Here is an 18,780-nt window from a genome sequence, read left to right as displayed (position 1 = left end):
TATTTGGTAGCACATTTATTTTGACACAAAATCCACAGTTTTCTGTTCAGAGTTAAGCAGATGTCTGCGTCCAATATGGCAGAATCTCAGTGATGATCGGTGAGATGGAAGAAATCTAAAAACAACCCCACCTTCTAAAAAAAAAAAAACAAAGCAAAAAAAACCCCCAAACAAACAGAGCAAAGAAAACATGATGTGTGCAACCAAACAGACACAACAAACGTGAGAGCATCTCACTCAGTATGCATCGGAAATCTCTGAATCTGCTTTACACCAAGATACAAAATCAACTTGATATCCATGATGACACGAAAAAGTTTTGGCTTTTTTTTTTTTAAATCGACAGTTATTATGTTAACATTATACTCAACATTATCCTCACAATAAGCGACAGTGATTTTTAACAAGAAAACGGCACGGTTACTCTCTCACACATACGTACGACACGCTGAAGAGCCGCAGGTAGAATTGCACAAAGATACCTTCAAAGTACACCACATGTTGTAGTAATATTAATCTGAACTATTCCATGTACAGTCACATATACATACTGCTATATATGCTGCTGTCTCGTAGCTGCAGGAGTAGAAGGAGACAGTCTTGAGTTATCCTGAATCAAAAGGATTGGATGTTTTGTTTTTTGTTTTCCTGGCAAAGTGGTTCAACGGCTGTACCAATGTGAGTTTTTTTTTTGTTTTTTTATTCAATTCTTTAACTTTTGGCATTACAAAATAAAATCAGTACAAATATAGAGTAAATACTATCTTCAGAAGGAGAAGTGAACAGTCCTTTACAGTCAAAACTCGAGCGAGGTAACAGTCTTATATCAGGCCTTGGCCAAAGAGTGGTAACAAAGGTAAAATCTGGGGCTTTTTCTCCACACAAATTGGCTTCTGACAAGGCAAGACAAATCAAACTGGTTCTATTTACACTGACGTCAAATGAAAGCAGGAGTCGGGATACAATAAGCCCCAGTGTGTGACTCCTATGTTTCACCATCTTGTTCAGTTTCAGTCATCGAAATTAAACATCCATCCATCCACTTTCCACCAGCTCATCTGGGGCTGGATCAAAAGGGAATCCCAAACCTCCCTCTCCCCAGCCACCTCCTTCAGCTCATTCGGGGAAAGCACCGAGGCATTCCCAGGCAGTGCTGAGGGACCTAATGTCTCCGGCGTGACCTGGGCCTACCCCGGGGCCTCTTTCCGATAGGGCATGCCCAGAAAATCTCCCCCAGGAGGCATTCTAATTGGATGCCTGAACCACCTCAGCTAGTATCCGATAGATCCACACGCTAACTTTGTGTTTTTGTTAACAGCTTCTATGCTGGTAGTGCAGTGGTTGAACCTGTTGCCTCACAGCAAGAAGGTTTTGGGTTCAAATCCATGAAGTGTTTCTGGGAGTTTGCATGTTTTTCCTGGTCTTTCTGACTTACTCCCAGACTCCAAACATCCTAAATTGCCCATTCATATGAATATGAGACTGGCAACCTGTCCAGAGTGTACCCCACCTCCTGCTCTATGGCAACTGGCATAGGCTCCAGCTAAGCCTCCGTGGAGGAGGCTTAGCTGGATAAGCGGAAGAAAGTGGATGGATACTTGCTAAACTAATATCAAGAGGATGCCATGTAAAAATTGTGTTTTTTGGCCTCTTTTCTAAGTGTAAAATCTAAAACAGAATGATGCCCCTTAAGACGATTATCCTAATTAAAATCTACAATAAAATGTAAAAAACTAAACACTCACTAACCAGAGCGTCAGTGACATTACAGCTCATTTGCTTCATGATCCATCACAGTTCAAAGGTTGTTGTAATGTGTGAAGTACAGAAAGAAAGCTGTGCAGCTTTTGTTGCACAAATGAATGAGAATTAAAGTCGAGGGAGAAGTCAAGGAGGCTCGCAAACAGTCGTATCCAGGATTATCTAGCCTTGCTTCACTAAAGTCAGACCAATACTCCAGGAGGAGTAGCCATTCTTGTAAAAATGACTTGTATAGCTTTGACCTTGAGCAGTGTGGGTGCAGACACATCAGGTAGTGATTAGTCATTAAAATCCGACCAGTACTCTGGGAGGAGTACGGATTCTTGTGAATTGCGGTGGGACAAACGGACGACGGACGCCTCGCCATGGCGTAAGCGCACTGAACCTTTAGCCAGATGAGCTTAAAAAAAAAAAAATCAATACGAAACACTAAAGTTTAAGGTCAGTAACATGCAAGACACACACTGGGGCTTTAAAATACAACCCGATAATCTAAGTTTGCACTTACGCCAAAGGCATTTTTTTTTAAACTGCTGTGTTTGTACAATCGAGGGCCTTTGCCCAGCACAGCTAGCAGATGAGTCATAAAGAGGTAAATGTCATTTCAGTTCATCTCATTTCCTGTCAGCCAGCATAAACCAGAATAAGGAGAAAAAAAAGTGTGAATACTATTGCTAAATACTATTTTTGCAAGTCTCACATGTAATATGAGAATTTTAAAAAGAGACTGCTAAGTACTCTTAGAAAATATTTTCGCCATTTGATTTACAGCTATTCATAATCCACACACACACACACACACGCTCAGATATTAGCTGGGAAACTACGGATTCCTAACAGAAAAATCCTTTTTCAACTAGGCACCACTGATCAACAACACACGTTACTTAAAACTAATGAAAATGACAAGAAATGCAAGGCTCCAAAAAGGCTTTTTTGCCAATATGTCCAGAGGATGAACCATCTTTGTCAGGCCATCAGTGAATCGCTGCACAGGTGCTTTGAAGATGTTCATCACGAGATCATCAGAAAGCAAACTGCCACTTAAACTTCCATGCAAACTCACATCTTAATGTTCAAAATAGCAAATGTGACTTGTTCTTTTTAAGAGTGAACTGTGCTAAATTAGATTTCTCTCCACACTACTAAGAGTTAAAAGCTTTGCCCTTAGGCATTAAACAACTAGGGACACGGAAAAAGTGGCCTCCAGTCAGTGAACTACCGAGACCCTTGTCTCATAATAACAACTACGCCAAGACAAACATGTACAAATTGTGTTGTGAGACACTCTCTGTTTCTTTTTGAGCACATTGTTGTACTGACAGTTTACTACGAGAGAGAACGTGTGTGCTATCCCCCGCCAGGTGAGCATGGCAGGCTAACGTAATCCCTGGCCTTGCTCTGGATGTCAACTAGTCATCAACTAGGAGGCATTTAGAGAAAAACAGTCTGACTCTGCGAAGTCGCGTTTCGCCACAGCAGTATTTAAAATAAAGGAGATTCTGTTCTGTGACTTCAGATGCTCACTTCGTACATTTACGCCTTTGATATTTAACAAGCATCACTCGACACAAACAGTCATCACAATGGGCACTTCTTCCCAAAGTGACTTCTCGAAGCACACGCCTACAGACTGGATTGCCACACTGGCAAAACTCTGTTATTTTTTTCTTTTTGTTAAAAAAAAAACCCAAAAAACAAAAAAAAAGCTTTCAGTCGAGCATCATGCTATAAAAAATCCTCAAAAAACAGCTTTGAGTGCGTTTTTTTGTTGCAATGCATAACCTTTTACATTCATTATCAGTTTAGGCTTAAAGTGTGCGCCTAGTAAAAAACTCAACACGAGGATTCAGAGTGATATTGCCTTGCAAAAGGCAGGAGCACGTTAAAACTGCACTGAACCCAAAGACAAACAGCTGGCTAAGTATACAGTATACTGATGTAACAGTCTGAAACTATAATGTATAACTACAATATCATAGTAAAGCTTTGCCACCTGCACATTTAATTAAAGTTTGTACCCGCCCCCCTTTTTTAAAAATCTTTAAGAAGGAGGCAACATAAGACACAAGGTATAAAACACTGACCCACTGAATCAATCAATCTATGATAAGGGAAGTGGGCTCCAATAAAAAAGAAAAGGTCCTTCAATGTTTAAATGCCTAAAAAGATGACCAATTTTTTAGTTTAAAATGTGTGGATTTGACAAAAGTCAGAATATTTTATATCCACAGGCTGGCAGCCGGTGATACGAGCTCCATTTCAAAGCTAAAAATGCTGCTTCGATGCTTCGTACGGAGCAACACGGAAAAAAAAAAAAAGTCTAGGATGTCAGGTATTTTTCCCCTCATCTGCAGGGAAAACATTTTATCATAGTGGCTCTAGCAAGAAAACGATGCAGAAAGGGGAATTTCTTTTTAAGGATTTTGAGCCATTTGCATTTTAAGAAAACAACACCTCGTCCTCCACAACAAACCCAAATCATCTCTTATAAATCATGAGAACTTTGAGGTCTGGAGTTCCCAAAATAAAATACAGAGACCCCCTCCTAAAAATGTTACTCATCCCATCTGATGGCTTGCAGACATTTCTGTAAGCTCTCCAAGACTTTTCTTCAGTGATCACATTTTTCACTTCTTAAGTCTTCATCGACAGGCGGATGACAAATTAAAGGAAAACCCAGAAGCTGTTGGTATAGTTCACTTGTCTTATTAACGTAGTAGTCTCTTCCAGGGTTGTCCCCGTCCACAGAGCGGTCCATCAGAGGTCACTGGGCGGTAGGATGAGTATGAAAATCATGTCAATAATTTTGCTAATGCCTTTGCAGTCACCTGATCTCAGCTCAGTTAGACACTAATGGAAGATTTTGGAGACTTTCTACAACCATCATCCAAATGTCTTTTTTTTTTTTTTTTTACAGAAAAAAAAGAAGAAAAAAAGGACAAAAAATAGTGTGCCATCCCTTCAGTAGATTTACAGAGATTTGTAGAACCAACACTAAGATGCAGTGAATCTGTTCTGATAGCCCAAATCTTTCCTAAGACCGATCGTTTTCTTTTTTTTCCTTTAATTCGTCACTCATCCGGTTACGAATGCTATCCCACTTTTCCTTCTTTCCATGGCTGTTTACTTACAAGGACTCCACAGTGATGATAGCCTCACTTCTGTTAATGATGATGCTAGAAGGGGAAGAGACATGGCCGCGCTGCTCCGCGCAGTCGCCCGTGCTGGACGACTGCGCGGCGACCTTCTTTTGCTGGGAACAGTCCACGGCGTCCTGCAGCACATCTGCCTTCTCCCCTTCCTTCACGACATCTTTCCCTCCCTTATCGAAGCCCCCCTTCTTTGGTTCCTCATCCTCTTGTTGCCCTCTTTTCACGTGGCAGCGGCACACCTCAATGCCCGAGTCACCCGTCAGCCGTCGATGCCGGAAGTGGTCCTCCTCATCCTCGTCTTCGTCGTCCTCCTCCTCTTCTTCTTTTTCCCTTTTTTGCTCCTCCTTGCCGCCGCAGTGCACAGAAATAGCCACGTTTGATAAGAGGAGAGCCTGCTTAGGAGCTGAGTGCAGGGGCCTAGCGTTTGGATCATGAGGTGACGTCTCTTCTTTCGCTCTCTGAAGAGCCATGGCTCCGAGCGGGTCCGATGGGACGAGAGGGTGGACTTGACCAGCGGGAATGGAAGATAACAGCGAGAGGGGAGAGAGCGGGAGGCGAGAGGAGTGCGAAGGACGGGAGTGCAAAGTGAGAGAAAGTGGATGAGAGGGAGGCGAGACTCCTTCACTGCCGTTAGAGGAACATCTCTGCACCGGAATGACATCCGGAGTGACCGCAGGTATAACATCAGGTGGAACCTGCAAGGGTGGTGATGGCATCAGCGTGAAGGGGACCCCGACCCTTGGCACCACGGCCAAATCTCCTCCTGCTTCACTGGGTGTGGACATGTGGCTGCTGTCGTATGTCTCATCCGTCACCTGGACAGAGAAGGAGGTGCTGGATGGGGAGGTGAGGGAGCAAGACTCACAGGAGCAGCTGGTGTAGTTATCAGAGCTCTGTGAGGAGGTCAGACCGCTGGGGCCAGGGCCCAAGTAGGGAGGGCAGGGGTGACGGTGGTGGTGATGATGGGGGTAAGAGGAGCTAGGACCTGCTGCGGCACCTCCCTGCAGCGCAAAGATGGAGCTGTAAGGCGGAGGAGGGGTGCTGGGCTGCGCAACAACCTCCTCGTAAGAGGGCAACTTGAAGGAAGCCAGAAAACCTGTGACGAAAGAAACACACTTTTAGGCTACGCAGACTAGTGTTACATGTCAGTTAGCTTTCTCATGGGGTTATGCCTCATTGGTGTGGTGTGGCGAGCTCATTTGTAGTCGAAGCTTACTCCTCCCACATGTCAGGGCGGTGAGGGAGCTTCACGGTGAGACGGTTATGGGTGTGAACCTGCTGGCGTCACGCTCCTTTGGTTTTGTGTTATTTTTGGAATCTGTGAATTTTTGCTTCCCAATTTCCGTCTGAAGGTGTTTCTGCTATTCTAGCATGTGATGTCTGTATTTTTTCAAGTTTTGGGTTCCTGCTTGAATTCTTTATTATTCTATAGAGTGATATTACTGATTACTCTGGTTTTACTTCATTCTTGTTCTTGTGAAGCCTTTTAGTTTTTGTGTTTTAGATTAACGGCTTGGGTTTGAATCTTCTTGTCTCTGTTTTAAGTAATTTTCTTTTGTGTTACAGTGGTCCCTCGTTTATCGCGGGAGTAGCCAACTTTATTTTTCTACAATTATTATAGATGTTTTTTTCCACACTTTTCTCTCTTGTTTAAACACTCAAAGTTCAAACCTTCGTAGAAAAATAAATGCACTATTACAGAATGAAACCAAAGGCACCCGCGGTTCCCTTTGATGGTGCAAAAGGTTTCGTTGACATTGCTGTTTGTTGGAGAGAAAACTTACAAACATACAGTGCAGCACTTCAGAGTCTAACTGGTAGCAATCGAAGATTTATGCAAATTTGACAAGCTGAACGCATCCTGTACTGTACAGGAGACACGGCACGGAGGAGATTAACTGACAATGGTCTACAGCCAATCAGGACGCAGAACACACAAAAAAAGCATGCAAAATTGCACACAAAAAAATCTGCAAAACAGCGAGGTCGCGAAAGGTGAAGCGCGTTATAGCGAGGGACCATGTATTTCCATTTTCCTTCCATAGTTAGTTGTTTCTTGAGTCTTGATGTGATTTTTTTCCCCTATTACTTTCAGTAGTGCTCGCTCTCCACCCGTCTTTCACTTCCCTAATTAACTCACAGTTTATAAATAGTTCAGTCTTCCTTATTGTCTTCTGCTGTACCTCACGTTTTCCCTTGAAAGTTTTCTAGCTCCTGTGTTTCTTATTTGGCTGGTATTTCATTTCTGTTGCTACATCAGAGTTATCAAAGTTTTGCATTTTCTAATACATGTCCATCAAAGCCTCCTCAGGCAAGCTGTAATAATATCTTTTAACGGATACTAAAACTAAGGATGTTTGCTCTCCATTTTTATTTTATTTTAGTTCACAAAATTGTTTCATTTTTTTTCCTTCCAAAAGTCTAGTTTTTATTTTTATTGTAGTTAAATAAAACTAGATGTGCAAAAACACTTTAGTTAACTATGAAACCATGTGCTACATCTGGTGGTTTTTTTTACCACTTCTTGAATAGTTGGATGTATATGACGCAGCATGTGAAAGACCATCCAAAAGGATAACCTTTAACTTTGTTTCCTAAAATTTCAAAACTTCTAGATTAACATGCAAAAAACTTATTTTTGTGGATTTTTAACTGTGTGCATTCTTTGAGTGATCACGGTTTAATAACAATGCAAATACGTTTCACTAGGTTTACAAGATGCTGCCAGTCGATCACAGTCCACACAGAGTTTTTCACCACAGGCAAAAAGACAGAAAGCATCCCTAATGGAGTAAATCTGCGGTAGACTTGAGAGATATTTGCCGATAATAGAATTTAGATAACAAACATTGAAAATATTGGAAAATCTGGTTGTCCTCAAATGCATCTTTGCTCTGAGTCTCAGTCTGTGCCTTTGGCTGGCTTTTGCGCTGCATCACACACTGGTGATTTGCAGACTGATGTGCACACCAAAAGCTTCTATATGAGGATTTTTACTCGCTGTTACATTAAAAGCACGAGCCTCTTTCCTCAATTAAAAACAAAAACTCAGTTCATTTAACAAAACACGCTTTACATTTACTGCTTTATTACTTCCATATGATGCCTGTTAACAGATGTATTTAGAAGTATCTAAATGTAGGCATATTTCTGTTTCCTCAGAAAACGCAGTGCAAGGAAATCATAACGCATGCAAAGTCTATGGAATTGATTTCATTTAGAATTCAAAAGCTACAGCATGTGTGATTTAAAATGAAGCGAACATACTGAGGTCCAGCATTGATGAAGGATAGTTGCAAGCGCCGTTGTAAGCGATCAGATTGATTTCTCTCTGCCTCTGCTGCTGTTGAATTCTCAGCTTGGCCCGGCGGTGGCGGTAAGCACAGAAACAGCTGAAGAGGATCAGCACCGTCCACAAGAGCCAGAACCCTGTAGAAAACAGGAAATGAGTGGCCATCGTGATAAAGAAAAAACCCAAACAAAATGTAACCTTCAGGTCTGTTATCTGAATTTCATCTCAGATCTACTCTGCTTACACACAAGTTTTGCTTTTTTTCAAAGGACTCATTGAGCTTTCAGGCGCATCAGGTAACCAACAGCCCAGCGCACACACTATTTAAATTTTCTGTTTGTGCAAGCAAGCCAATCATAAAACAGCTGTCTTAAAGACGGGGGAAGGACACATAAAAGCACCGCAGCAAGGCAATTTCAATAAGGAAAGATCATTTGGAAGAACTGAACACGATTTATGGAGGAATTAATGTATTTGGTGACTGATGACCCATCAGATAGGATTTAGGACAGGAACACCCAGAGTCTAGATGCTGGTGGTTGTGAAGATGAAGACTGAGGGTTGGGAAAGTGGGAGCGATGTAAAGACCAGAGAGCAGCCGAACCCCCGAGACAACAGATGATAGATTACAGAGCTTCCTTACTGAACTTAAACATTAAGGATTATTTTAAACTAAACCACGTAAGAACTAGAAAAACTCCAAGAGCGCAAACCTCCACCAAGAAAGGAAGATGCGTAACATCAAAGTGAGGTCAGAGGTCAAATATGACATAAAATCTGGATGCAAACTATAATGTGATATTTTGAATCTGAATATGCCAGTATCATCTCCTACAGGTTGCCAATATTAACAAAATTTAAAGCTAAAAACCATTTTATGAAATTTGACCTTGTTTGAACTTAAAGGAGAGGTCAGAGGTCCAAAGTAACGTAATATTTAGAATCTCCATATATCATTCCCTATACGTCCATATGCTGTCAATAAAAACACTTTGGCCTTCAGATCAATCCACTGAATTTAAAGTAGAGGTCAAATGTGACATGGCAGTTTAAGTCTTTATATGGTATTTTCTATATTTTTACAGTACACATCTAATTTGTAAGCATCATAGTTTCTAGGTTAGAATGTTTTTTGTCAGTTTTCGACCATTAAATCATTAAGTTGACATTGAAAGCCTTAGTGGTGTTTTAATGGGTCTAATAAAAGAAACCAGAGATTTCTTCCTGGTTCTTCCTGTTAAAAGGTAGTTTTTCCTCTGAACTGTCACCAAGTACTTGGTCATCTGGGGTTGTCTGAGTGTTTATCATTATTATTATAGGGTCATGTTGTGATTTGGCGTTACATAAATAAAACTGAGTTGAATGTGAGCGAAATTTTATGGATCGTTAACATGACCCCACTCTACACGCCTACGATGTTTTATCAGAATTCATTCAAAGCTTTTTAGCGTTTACAGACAGAAAGAATGACAGCTACCAAACGCTCCTTGGCGGAGGCAACAACATTAGTGGATTATGAGACCAGAACTTTAGAGCTGCAGGTGAGCATAATAGGACACCTTGACTGTTTCCCAGCAGGGCTAAGTAATGAACGATAAACACCGCCATTAAATCAGAACCCTTTCCTCAGTAGCACAGCAGAGAAGAAGCGGTCAGTTGACTCACACCAGAGTTCATAGTAGTAGGTGCAGCAGCCCGTCTCCCCGCAGCAATGTCCCGTTTCACACAGGTAACCTGGACTGTTGTTCACTCCAGGACAGTACTTTGGATGCCTCGCCATCTAATAGATAAAACACCACATCACAGTGTAACCACAGTGGAAATATTGTAGGAAGGTGGAGCCCAGTGCTAATCGCTGCACCACCAAGATGCCCAAAATCCAAAATCCACAGACTGTGGAAACTCTGACCAGCAAAAAAAAAAGCAACTTCACTGACAAAATAGTAAAATTACAATAAATCTATTTAGTTTCCCTGTATAAATAACACATCTCCACACATAATATGGTATTCCTATGCTCTATCAATTTCTTCCCCCACTGTCTTTGTCTTTCTGTTGTTTTCTAATGAAGCACACAGTAAGTTTAACCAAACTTTAAACTACTGATACACACAGATTTGTATGTGTACCTGAAACCCTAGAAATAAAACAGAGTTATTAAAAGCATCATCGGGTGAAAATTATCATAGTAGTTTCATATTAAATCTCTGATACTTTTCTGTTAACAATGAAATAAACAGTTATTGCATCTGTAATCTTATTTTTTATATGAGTGCATATTTAATGGCAGCTGCGGGTAAAAAAGTATTTAAAAAATGTTTTAAAAAGCCTCCCACCTTATTGATTGTGCTCATTTCGATCTCTTTCACAGGCACCTATAGTGAAAAGGGAAGAAACTAAAGCAAGTGAAAACCAAAATATTAAAAATGTACATATCATAAAAAGCCAGCAAATTTCAAAGCTTTTACAGTATAACAACCTCAATGAGCTCAGGCACTTGAGCAAAGCCATAAACCATACTAATAAAGCACTGAGGAGAGGTTGCTAAATCTGTCATGTGCATAGTTACCACACAAGACCCAAGTGCTAACAAATAATTATGCATTACTATAGCAACCACTGAGGAAAAGGCTCTGAGGCCTTTTTACCCGTGTGGACAATATTTAGTTGTGGTTAAAGGTTGAACTCCCTACCGTAGCTTCTTCGGTTACATCCAGCCCTTGCAGGGACATAGTCATCTAGCAAAAGGCAGAAAGAGAAAACAGTTAAAATGAAGCTTAAAAAAAGTAAAGGGAAAAAAAGCAACAAAAGATATGATGTGTTGTTATTACAGTAATTCAAGCATATAAAATTGGCCACTAAAGACCCATTTTCCAGTATTAAGCTGGTGGCTACTACTGACCTTTCGAGAAGAAAGAAGGGAAGGTCGTTCATACAACTGTTCCCTGTGTGCTCCCTCTTTCAAACACATGCCTGTAACTACCAATTATTTTCATTACTCATTAATCTGTTAGTTAACTGTTAGAGTCATAAAACATCAGAAAAGCACCCCATGTGTATTCTCAAAGCTCAACTTCACTCACATTTTGATTGTTTGACTTAAAATTCCCTGCGAGGGTGTACAGACACAAAATTACAGAAAAAAAATGTCCCACTGCCCCAAAACCCTAACAGTGTGATACTAAATGTACACTTATGCTTCTGTAAATGTCATGCAGGCCTGCTGAGAGTAAAAGGACAAAACGCCTGTGTGTGTGTGTGTGTGTGTGTACATGTGTGTCAGTGTGTGTTCTGGATGTGAGGCCACTGTAGAAACAATGTGGTGGCACAGCTGAGGCTTTGTTGCACACCCAAACCTCCAGCCTGGTAAACGAGACCCGTTTTGTTAAATATCTGCTGGTTACGTGTTTAGCATAAGAAACAATGCTGGTCATAGTCTGCATACTTTGTGTGTGTACAATGTGCACATGTCTGTGCAACTATTCTGAGTACGAGAATCACCTCTGCTCTCTATTTATGTCAGTGACCCAAACTTTCATAAATGATCCAACTCCACATGCTGCTCTGACAGTGAAGCGCATTTAGCCAAGAGACACTTATATTTACTGTTTTTCAGTATAATATATCCCACACAACTCTGCAGTACTGTATAGTATACACTTGTAACACCTGATGCATCCACAGGGCATTTAACATTGCATCACAAAACATTATGTGACATTAGTGGAAGAGTATCAACCTGACAAGGACAGACAGGCTCCAGATCAGTATCTGCCATTGTAGTAGACACAGGAAAGGATGCATAACTCACATTTTTCTCATCAGAAACTGGTGCAGTTATAGGTAGAAATATGTGTCTATGATTACAACCACTTTCCTCGAGATGCTTTTATGGAAAATTGCTTTTAAATTCAGTTTTATTCATATAGTACCAAATCACAACAGCAGTCACCTTAAAGATCTTAAAGATCCTATGTTGTATTATGTTGTTAAGTATAGACCCTACAATAGAGAGAATAGAGAGAATACTCCCAACAATTAGAAAACCCTCTATAAGCAAGAACTCAGTGACAGTGGAAAGGAAAACTGCCTTTTTAGCAGGAAGAAATAAGGTTTCTTCCTGAAACAAGGTTTCTTCCGGGGGTGACGGGAGGGATAGAGGAGAAAAGACACACTGTGGAAGAGAGCCAGAGATTAATAATAACTAATTAATAATCTAAAGTAAATGCAGAGTGCTGTATAAACAGTGTGAGTGTGAGTGAGTGAAAAAAGGTAAGTAAAAAAGAAACAGTGCAGATGGGAATCATGGGAAGCACCCCAGCAGCCTAAGCTTGTTGCAGCATAACTAAAGGAGGATTTAGGGTCACCTGATCAAGCCCTAACTATATACTTTATCAAACAGGGAAGGTTTAAGCCTAATCTTAAAATTAGAGAGGGTGTCTGTCTCCTGAATCCAAATTGGGAGCTGGTTCCACAGAAGAGAAGGCTGAAGGCTCTGCCTCCCATTATACTTTTAAATATACTAAGAACTACAAGTAAAGAGAAACTAATATGCTTCCTCTTTCTAGTCTCTGTCAGTAGTCTTGCTGCAGCATTTTGGATAAACTGAAGCCTTTTCAGTGAGTTTAGGGCAACCTGATAATAATAATGAATTACATTAGTCCAGCCTAGAAGTATTAAATGCATGATCTAGTGTTTCAGTGTCACTCTGAGACAGGATGTTTCTCATTTTAGAGATATTGTGGAAATGCAATGGAAATGCAAAAATAAATGAATAAACTCTAAGATTCCTTAGTGTTCCTGGAGGCCATCCAGAGTAAGCATCTGGTTAGACACCATGTTTCTAAGATTTCTAGAACCGAGTACAATGACTGACTTTAGAAGCAGGAAATTAGGGGTCAGCCAGTGGCCTCAGTGTCTTTGAAACAATACTGCAGTTTGACTAATTGGCGTTTGTTATCAAGCTTCATGGATAGATAAAGCTGGATGTCATCTACATAAGAATGAAAGTGTATGCTATGCCCTCAAATGATACTGCCTAAGGGAAGCATGCATAATGTAAAGAGAATTGGACCTTGCACAGAACCAAGTGGAACTCCATAATTAACCTTGATGTGTGGAGAGGACTCCCCATTTACATGAACAAATTAAAGTCTATTAGACAGAGACGAAATGTTAAAATTTCCATAAAAGCACTTCCTGGAATCTAATCTTGATGTAGCAACCAGGCAAAATCTTTCCCTCCAAACTTCAATATCAATTCCATTTTTAATTTCAGTTTTATCTATGCAGCACCAGTTTACAGTAACAGTTGTCTCAGGATGCGTTATATTATAAGTTAAAGACCCTACATTGTTAGTAAGAGAACCCCAATCATACAATCCCTTGTAAGCAAGCATTTGGTGACAGTGGGAAGGAAGAACTGCTGTTTTAACAGGATGAAATCTCCAGCAGAAGCAGCCTCAATGAGGGGCAGCCATCTACCACGTGGAAGTAAGAGGAAGCACAAAGGAAAATGAAGGGAAGTATAGGGGAACCACAAATTGAAAACATGGCAATAAACTATGGGAGACAGCAGACAATAGTTTCTGACATGCAGTAGAGGCATATGTCGTGTGTCCCGTCTCTCTCTGCTCCCTTTTATAATTTAGGCTTACACCTTTGGAGCTTAACTATGAGATTGTTGAGGGACAGCTCATCACCAAATCCAAACTGGGAGCTGGTTCCACAAACTGATAGCTGAAGGCTCTGCCTCCCATTCTGCTTTTAGAAACTCTAGAAACCAAAAGTAAGCCTACAGTTTGAGAACAAAGTACTCTGTTAGGATAATATGAAACTATGGAGTTTTAAAGATATAATAGGGCCTGACCAGATTTTGTTTTTAAAAAGAAAGATTTTAAAATGAATTCTGGACAAATACAGTAAAGATTCTTCTGTAAATTGACAAATATTGGGATATATTACCTACCGTTGCAAATATAACAACATCTGGGGACTGGGCCTATACTGATGGAAAACATAAGAGTCACGACAGGAAATGTTCTGTCATAAATACCATCAGGTTGAGTTCCTATGTACTTCCTGAGAGGTAAGCCCACCACACGGCACAGGATATGCATACAAGTGTGACGAGAAGTCATTCAGGCTTCCTCAGATACCGCAGACTAACCACAAATGATTTCCACCCAAGGGTCCTGACAAGTCTCCATAACTTTGCTTACAAAAAACAAAAGAATAGTAAAAAACTAACAATAAAAAAACAAAAACAAAATTAATATGCAATGGCATCATTTTACTTTCAAAGTTTTTTTTTAGCAAAGTCAACCAGTTCCCCAATGTTTAAAATGTAAACAGACCAAGTTCCTTGAGCAGGAAGAACATTCAGGAGGCTCAAGTGTTATATAGAAATATTTACTGCAACAAGCCCAACCAAGGAGAACAGAGTGCAACAAAACAGGTCAACACGTCCAATATGACAACAGGACACATTTATACAAACACAACCCATTCATGTGCACTGCACTCTAAGTTTTTCCCTCTCTGAAAATAGGGCAGGTAAAGTGCTGTGATTTCTTATTTCTTTTTTTTTTCTTCCATATTTGTTACACTTGCATGTTTCAGATGTTTTTAAATGATGATTTGTCCAAACCTACCTGGCCCTATGTGAAAAAGTAATTGCCCCCCTTGTTAAATCATGAATGAACCACACTGACCACATGAGTTCAGTTTTATTTGCCACACTCTGGCCTGATTACTGGTGGACCTGTTGAATCAAGAAATCCCTTAAACAGAGCCTGTCTGACAAAGTGAAGCAGGTTAAAAGATCTCAAAAAGCAACACATCACGCCACAATCCAAAAAAAACTCGAGAACAGCTGAGAAACAAAGTCAGTGACATCTATCAGTCTGGAAAGGGTACAAAAGCCAGTTCTAAAGCGTTGGGACTCCAGTGAGTCACAGTGAGACCCATTATCCACAAATACAGAAAAAAGATTATGTGTCTGAGTCGCTACACTATACACCACCACTGAGTGACTCTGATAAATGACCTCTGAGAGACCCCTCCTCAGAGTGACCTCTTGTGAGCCCACCTAAGGAAATAATTATCAGCAACTGGAAGCCCAAAATAACCACTGTGTAAAACACTCTACTATTTCTCTAGCACATTCCACTTCAGAGCCTTAAAATGCTCCACACCTTATATTTTCTCATGAACAGTAAAAACAGACCAAGCTGAATTTTAGTTTAAAGGTCAATGCAGTAGCATCAGCAAATCTTCTTTATTTTACCCTCAAAAAGTCATTTTCGTTCACTTTCATTTCCCTTAGTTATTCATGCCTCAGCAGTTTGAGAGTCACTGCATTGCTACAGCAAATACTCTGTGAATAATTTCTGACACTGTCAACCATCACAAATGCAAACAACCTAAATGGAGCCCTGTTTAGCAACTGAACAGAGACACCCAATCAATCTGCATGTGAAATAAACCACACAGTAACAACAGCAATCAGCAATTAATCAGAAGACTCTAGCAAACAAAACAACATTATGACCTGCCTGCGAGAAACTCAACAGCTGGTGAAGAGGGGGAAACGTATCCATATCATGAAACAGCAATGTGTGGGTGACATTTAAAATAATTTCCAGCCAGAGGTCAAAGACAAACTTTTATGTTTCCAGCAAGTTGCAAGTCACTCTCAACAGCATAGCAGGTACTTTCTCTTGTTTCCCTAGGGTCACTGCAACGGATGGATTTTTTTTTTTTTTTACATTAAGCAACATTTCCAGAACAAATTTCAGTTTAACATTTGAAAGGTTGTCTTAATAAAATTTTCCAACTACTCTTATAATTTAACATTGAACATTAACATGAGTTAAGTTAAAAATAAACTCAATCTAAATGATTGCTTTAAGGTTTCCTTAATTTTGTTTTCTATGAACTTCTATTTAAATTGTAATCTTACACAAACTTTTCAACATCAACAGTTTGCATTTCAGCTTACATATTATGATGAGTAATTGACAATAAGTTCTTGTGAGTGCTTTTATTACAGTAGGATCAAGCTATGTAACGCCCTAATTGTAAAAAAAAAAAAAAAAGAGTTGGGATATTGAGTAAAATTTACATAAAAATAAAATCAATGATTGCAAATCTCATAAAATTGCACTGTAGGCAGGCCAGTTCAGCACCTGGGCTCTTCAATTATGAAGCCATGCTACATCATAGATGCAGTTTAGCATTGTCTTGCTGAAATATGGAAGGCCTTCCCTGAAAAATGCATCTTCTGGATGGGAGCACATGTTGCTCCACCATTAATGCTAAAATCTTTCAGCACTGATTGAGTCTTTCCAGATTTGAAAGCTGCCAAGTCTACAGGTGCATGCCATCAGAGATGCTGACTTTTGAACTGAACACTGATAACAAGCTGGATGCTCCTTTTCATCTTTAGTCCGGAGGACCTGGTGTCCTTGTTTTCCAAAAATTAGTCTAAAACTTTAATTTCTCTGACCACAGAACAGTTTTTTTTAAAGTCAAAAAGCTTTGGCCCAGAGAAAGACGGACGTTCTGGCTCATGTTCATGTCTGGCTTTGTTTGTGCTTGATAGAGTTTTAACGTGCCTTTGTGGATCTCATGGTGAATTGTGTTCACCAGAATTTCTGGAAGCGTTCATGAGCCCCTGCTGTGATTTCAATGACAGAATCATTCCTGTTTTTAAATGCAGTGCCACTTGAGGACTGGAAGATCGTGAGCTTTTTGGCCTTGTTCACTGCACACAGAGATTTCTCCAGATTTTCAGAGTCTTGATGATACTATGGATTGTATATGATGAGATATTCAAAGTCTTTTCAATTTTACATTGAAGAACATTATTCTGAAATAGTTCTGCAACTTGTAGACAGTTTTCCGCATACTGGTGAACCTCTCCCTGCCTCCCTAAGATGCTCTTTTTATACCCAGTTATGTTACTGACCTGTTTCCAGTTAACCAAATTATTTGGAAAATATTCTTCCAGCTCTTTCTTTTTTAGCACCACATACATACCACAGCTTTTTGTTACTCACTTTTCCGCTTTGAGATGTGCTGCTGCCTTAAATTCAGAATGAGCTAAAAAATTTTCGTGATAAAGTAAAATGTCTCAGTTTAAACAATTCATATGTTTTATATGTTCTGCTGCAAATAAAATATAGGATTATGAGATCTGCATTTTACAGTGTCCCAATTCTTTAAGAATTGGAGTTGTATTCACTGAATACTTTTAGATAACTCACTCAAAGCAGGGAACAACACAGTCATTGAACAAACCACTTCCCCAGTTCAGTAGAATAATGTTCTTCTTCTTAACAGCCAAGATTCACAAGGTGATGTCCATTAAATAGCTCTTGTTTGACAATTGCACAAGGTTTTTAAGCCACATTAATAAACAAGGAATTCACTTGTCCACAAGACTTGAAAACTACAATCTCAAACTGAAATACAGCAACTCATAACCAACGATTCATTAATTTAGTGTCTCCGAGCTTGAATTAATATAAACCGAGAATCTTTGCTTTATTTTTAAAGGATTTGCAAACCAATCCTGTTATGTCTAAGATATTCTGTTGTACACGACCACGTCTACAACTCAAACTTAAAAATATTTTGCATTGACCACAGACTAACACACAGCCTTCCCAATGTTAAAAATAATTAATTATAAAATATAACAGAGACCTAAACTCACTGACTGCAGTGGTGCACAAATACACGTGCTGTCTCGTGTATCTCACAGATGTAATGACAAAAAGGTAAAAAAAATAAAATAAAATAAAAAATAATAATAATATGTCGAGGTCACTGCTGTTTGTCAACAACCACACAGGCCGAGGGAAGCATGTTGCTCTGCAGAACAGCTGCTGACAGCTGCGTGCGCATCAAAGGTAAAGCTGTGCAGTGCATTACCTCCATAGTCTGCAGCCCGTGGCAGAAAGTCAGCGTTTTCTCTGGATCCATGGCTAAACCCTCATCACCACTGTCCCACTCCACAGACAAGACAGCCTCCCCATCCGCCATTCCCCCCAAACGGGCTGATGCCCCTCCCCGTCTCCGCTGCACGCTCCGGTGTACCGGGGCCGCACTCTCGGTGTATTTTACGGCTGGACCTGCGCAAATTCACAACACAGACGGCTCAGTCGGCTCCTGTTGTTTGCTGTAGTAGAAGAAAGATGTTTCACTCGTAGAGACGGACGGAGCCGAGCGTGATGTCATGCTTTTTTTTTCACCCCCAGCCACCACAGTACTTACACGGGAGCGCTGTATGCTTTGATTGGCCGGAGCTCCCAGCAACAGCCTCAGAGAGGCTGCTGTCAGGGTCCACACGGTGTTGCTCTATTAAACACAAATATAATCACAGCGAAATAAAGAGTGGCAAAAATATAAGAGCTTTGCCCCGCTATGATTTTTTCTGAGGCAAAAATAAATGTCTGAATCTAGTTAGTTTATATTAATATTAACAAATTAGTATTGAAATTATGAAAATAATTTTCTAAAGAGCTCAACTTTTGTAAAACTTTTGCAGCACACCTGCTTGTATCA

At 40.1% G+C, this 18,780-nt stretch overlaps 1 protein-coding gene across 1 annotated transcript; it reads right to left on the bottom strand.

The window, feature by feature from the left end:
- On the bottom strand, positions 1-18,545 carry LOC116330101 (proline-, glutamic acid- and leucine-rich protein 1-like). Its single transcript, XM_039613086.1, has 7 exons — positions 18,490-18,545; positions 18,148-18,347; positions 10,902-10,946; positions 10,545-10,583; positions 9,874-9,988; positions 8,184-8,345; positions 1-6,012 (listed from the first exon to the last, which is right to left on the bottom strand). The coding sequence occupies exons 2-7, from the start codon at positions 18,256-18,258 to the stop codon at positions 4,892-4,894; spliced, it is 1,593 nt and encodes a 530-aa protein (XP_039469020.1). The 5' UTR covers positions 18,259-18,347; positions 18,490-18,545; the 3' UTR covers positions 1-4,891.
- Positions 18,546-18,780: the final 235 nt, after the last annotated feature.

The sequence above is a fragment of the Oreochromis aureus genome, linkage group 6, assembly GCF_013358895.1.
Source record: "Oreochromis aureus strain Israel breed Guangdong linkage group 6, ZZ_aureus, whole genome shotgun sequence".
NCBI lineage: Eukaryota > Metazoa > Chordata > Actinopteri > Cichliformes > Cichlidae > Oreochromis > Oreochromis aureus.
This window is presented reverse-complemented; position numbering and strand designations above follow the sequence as displayed.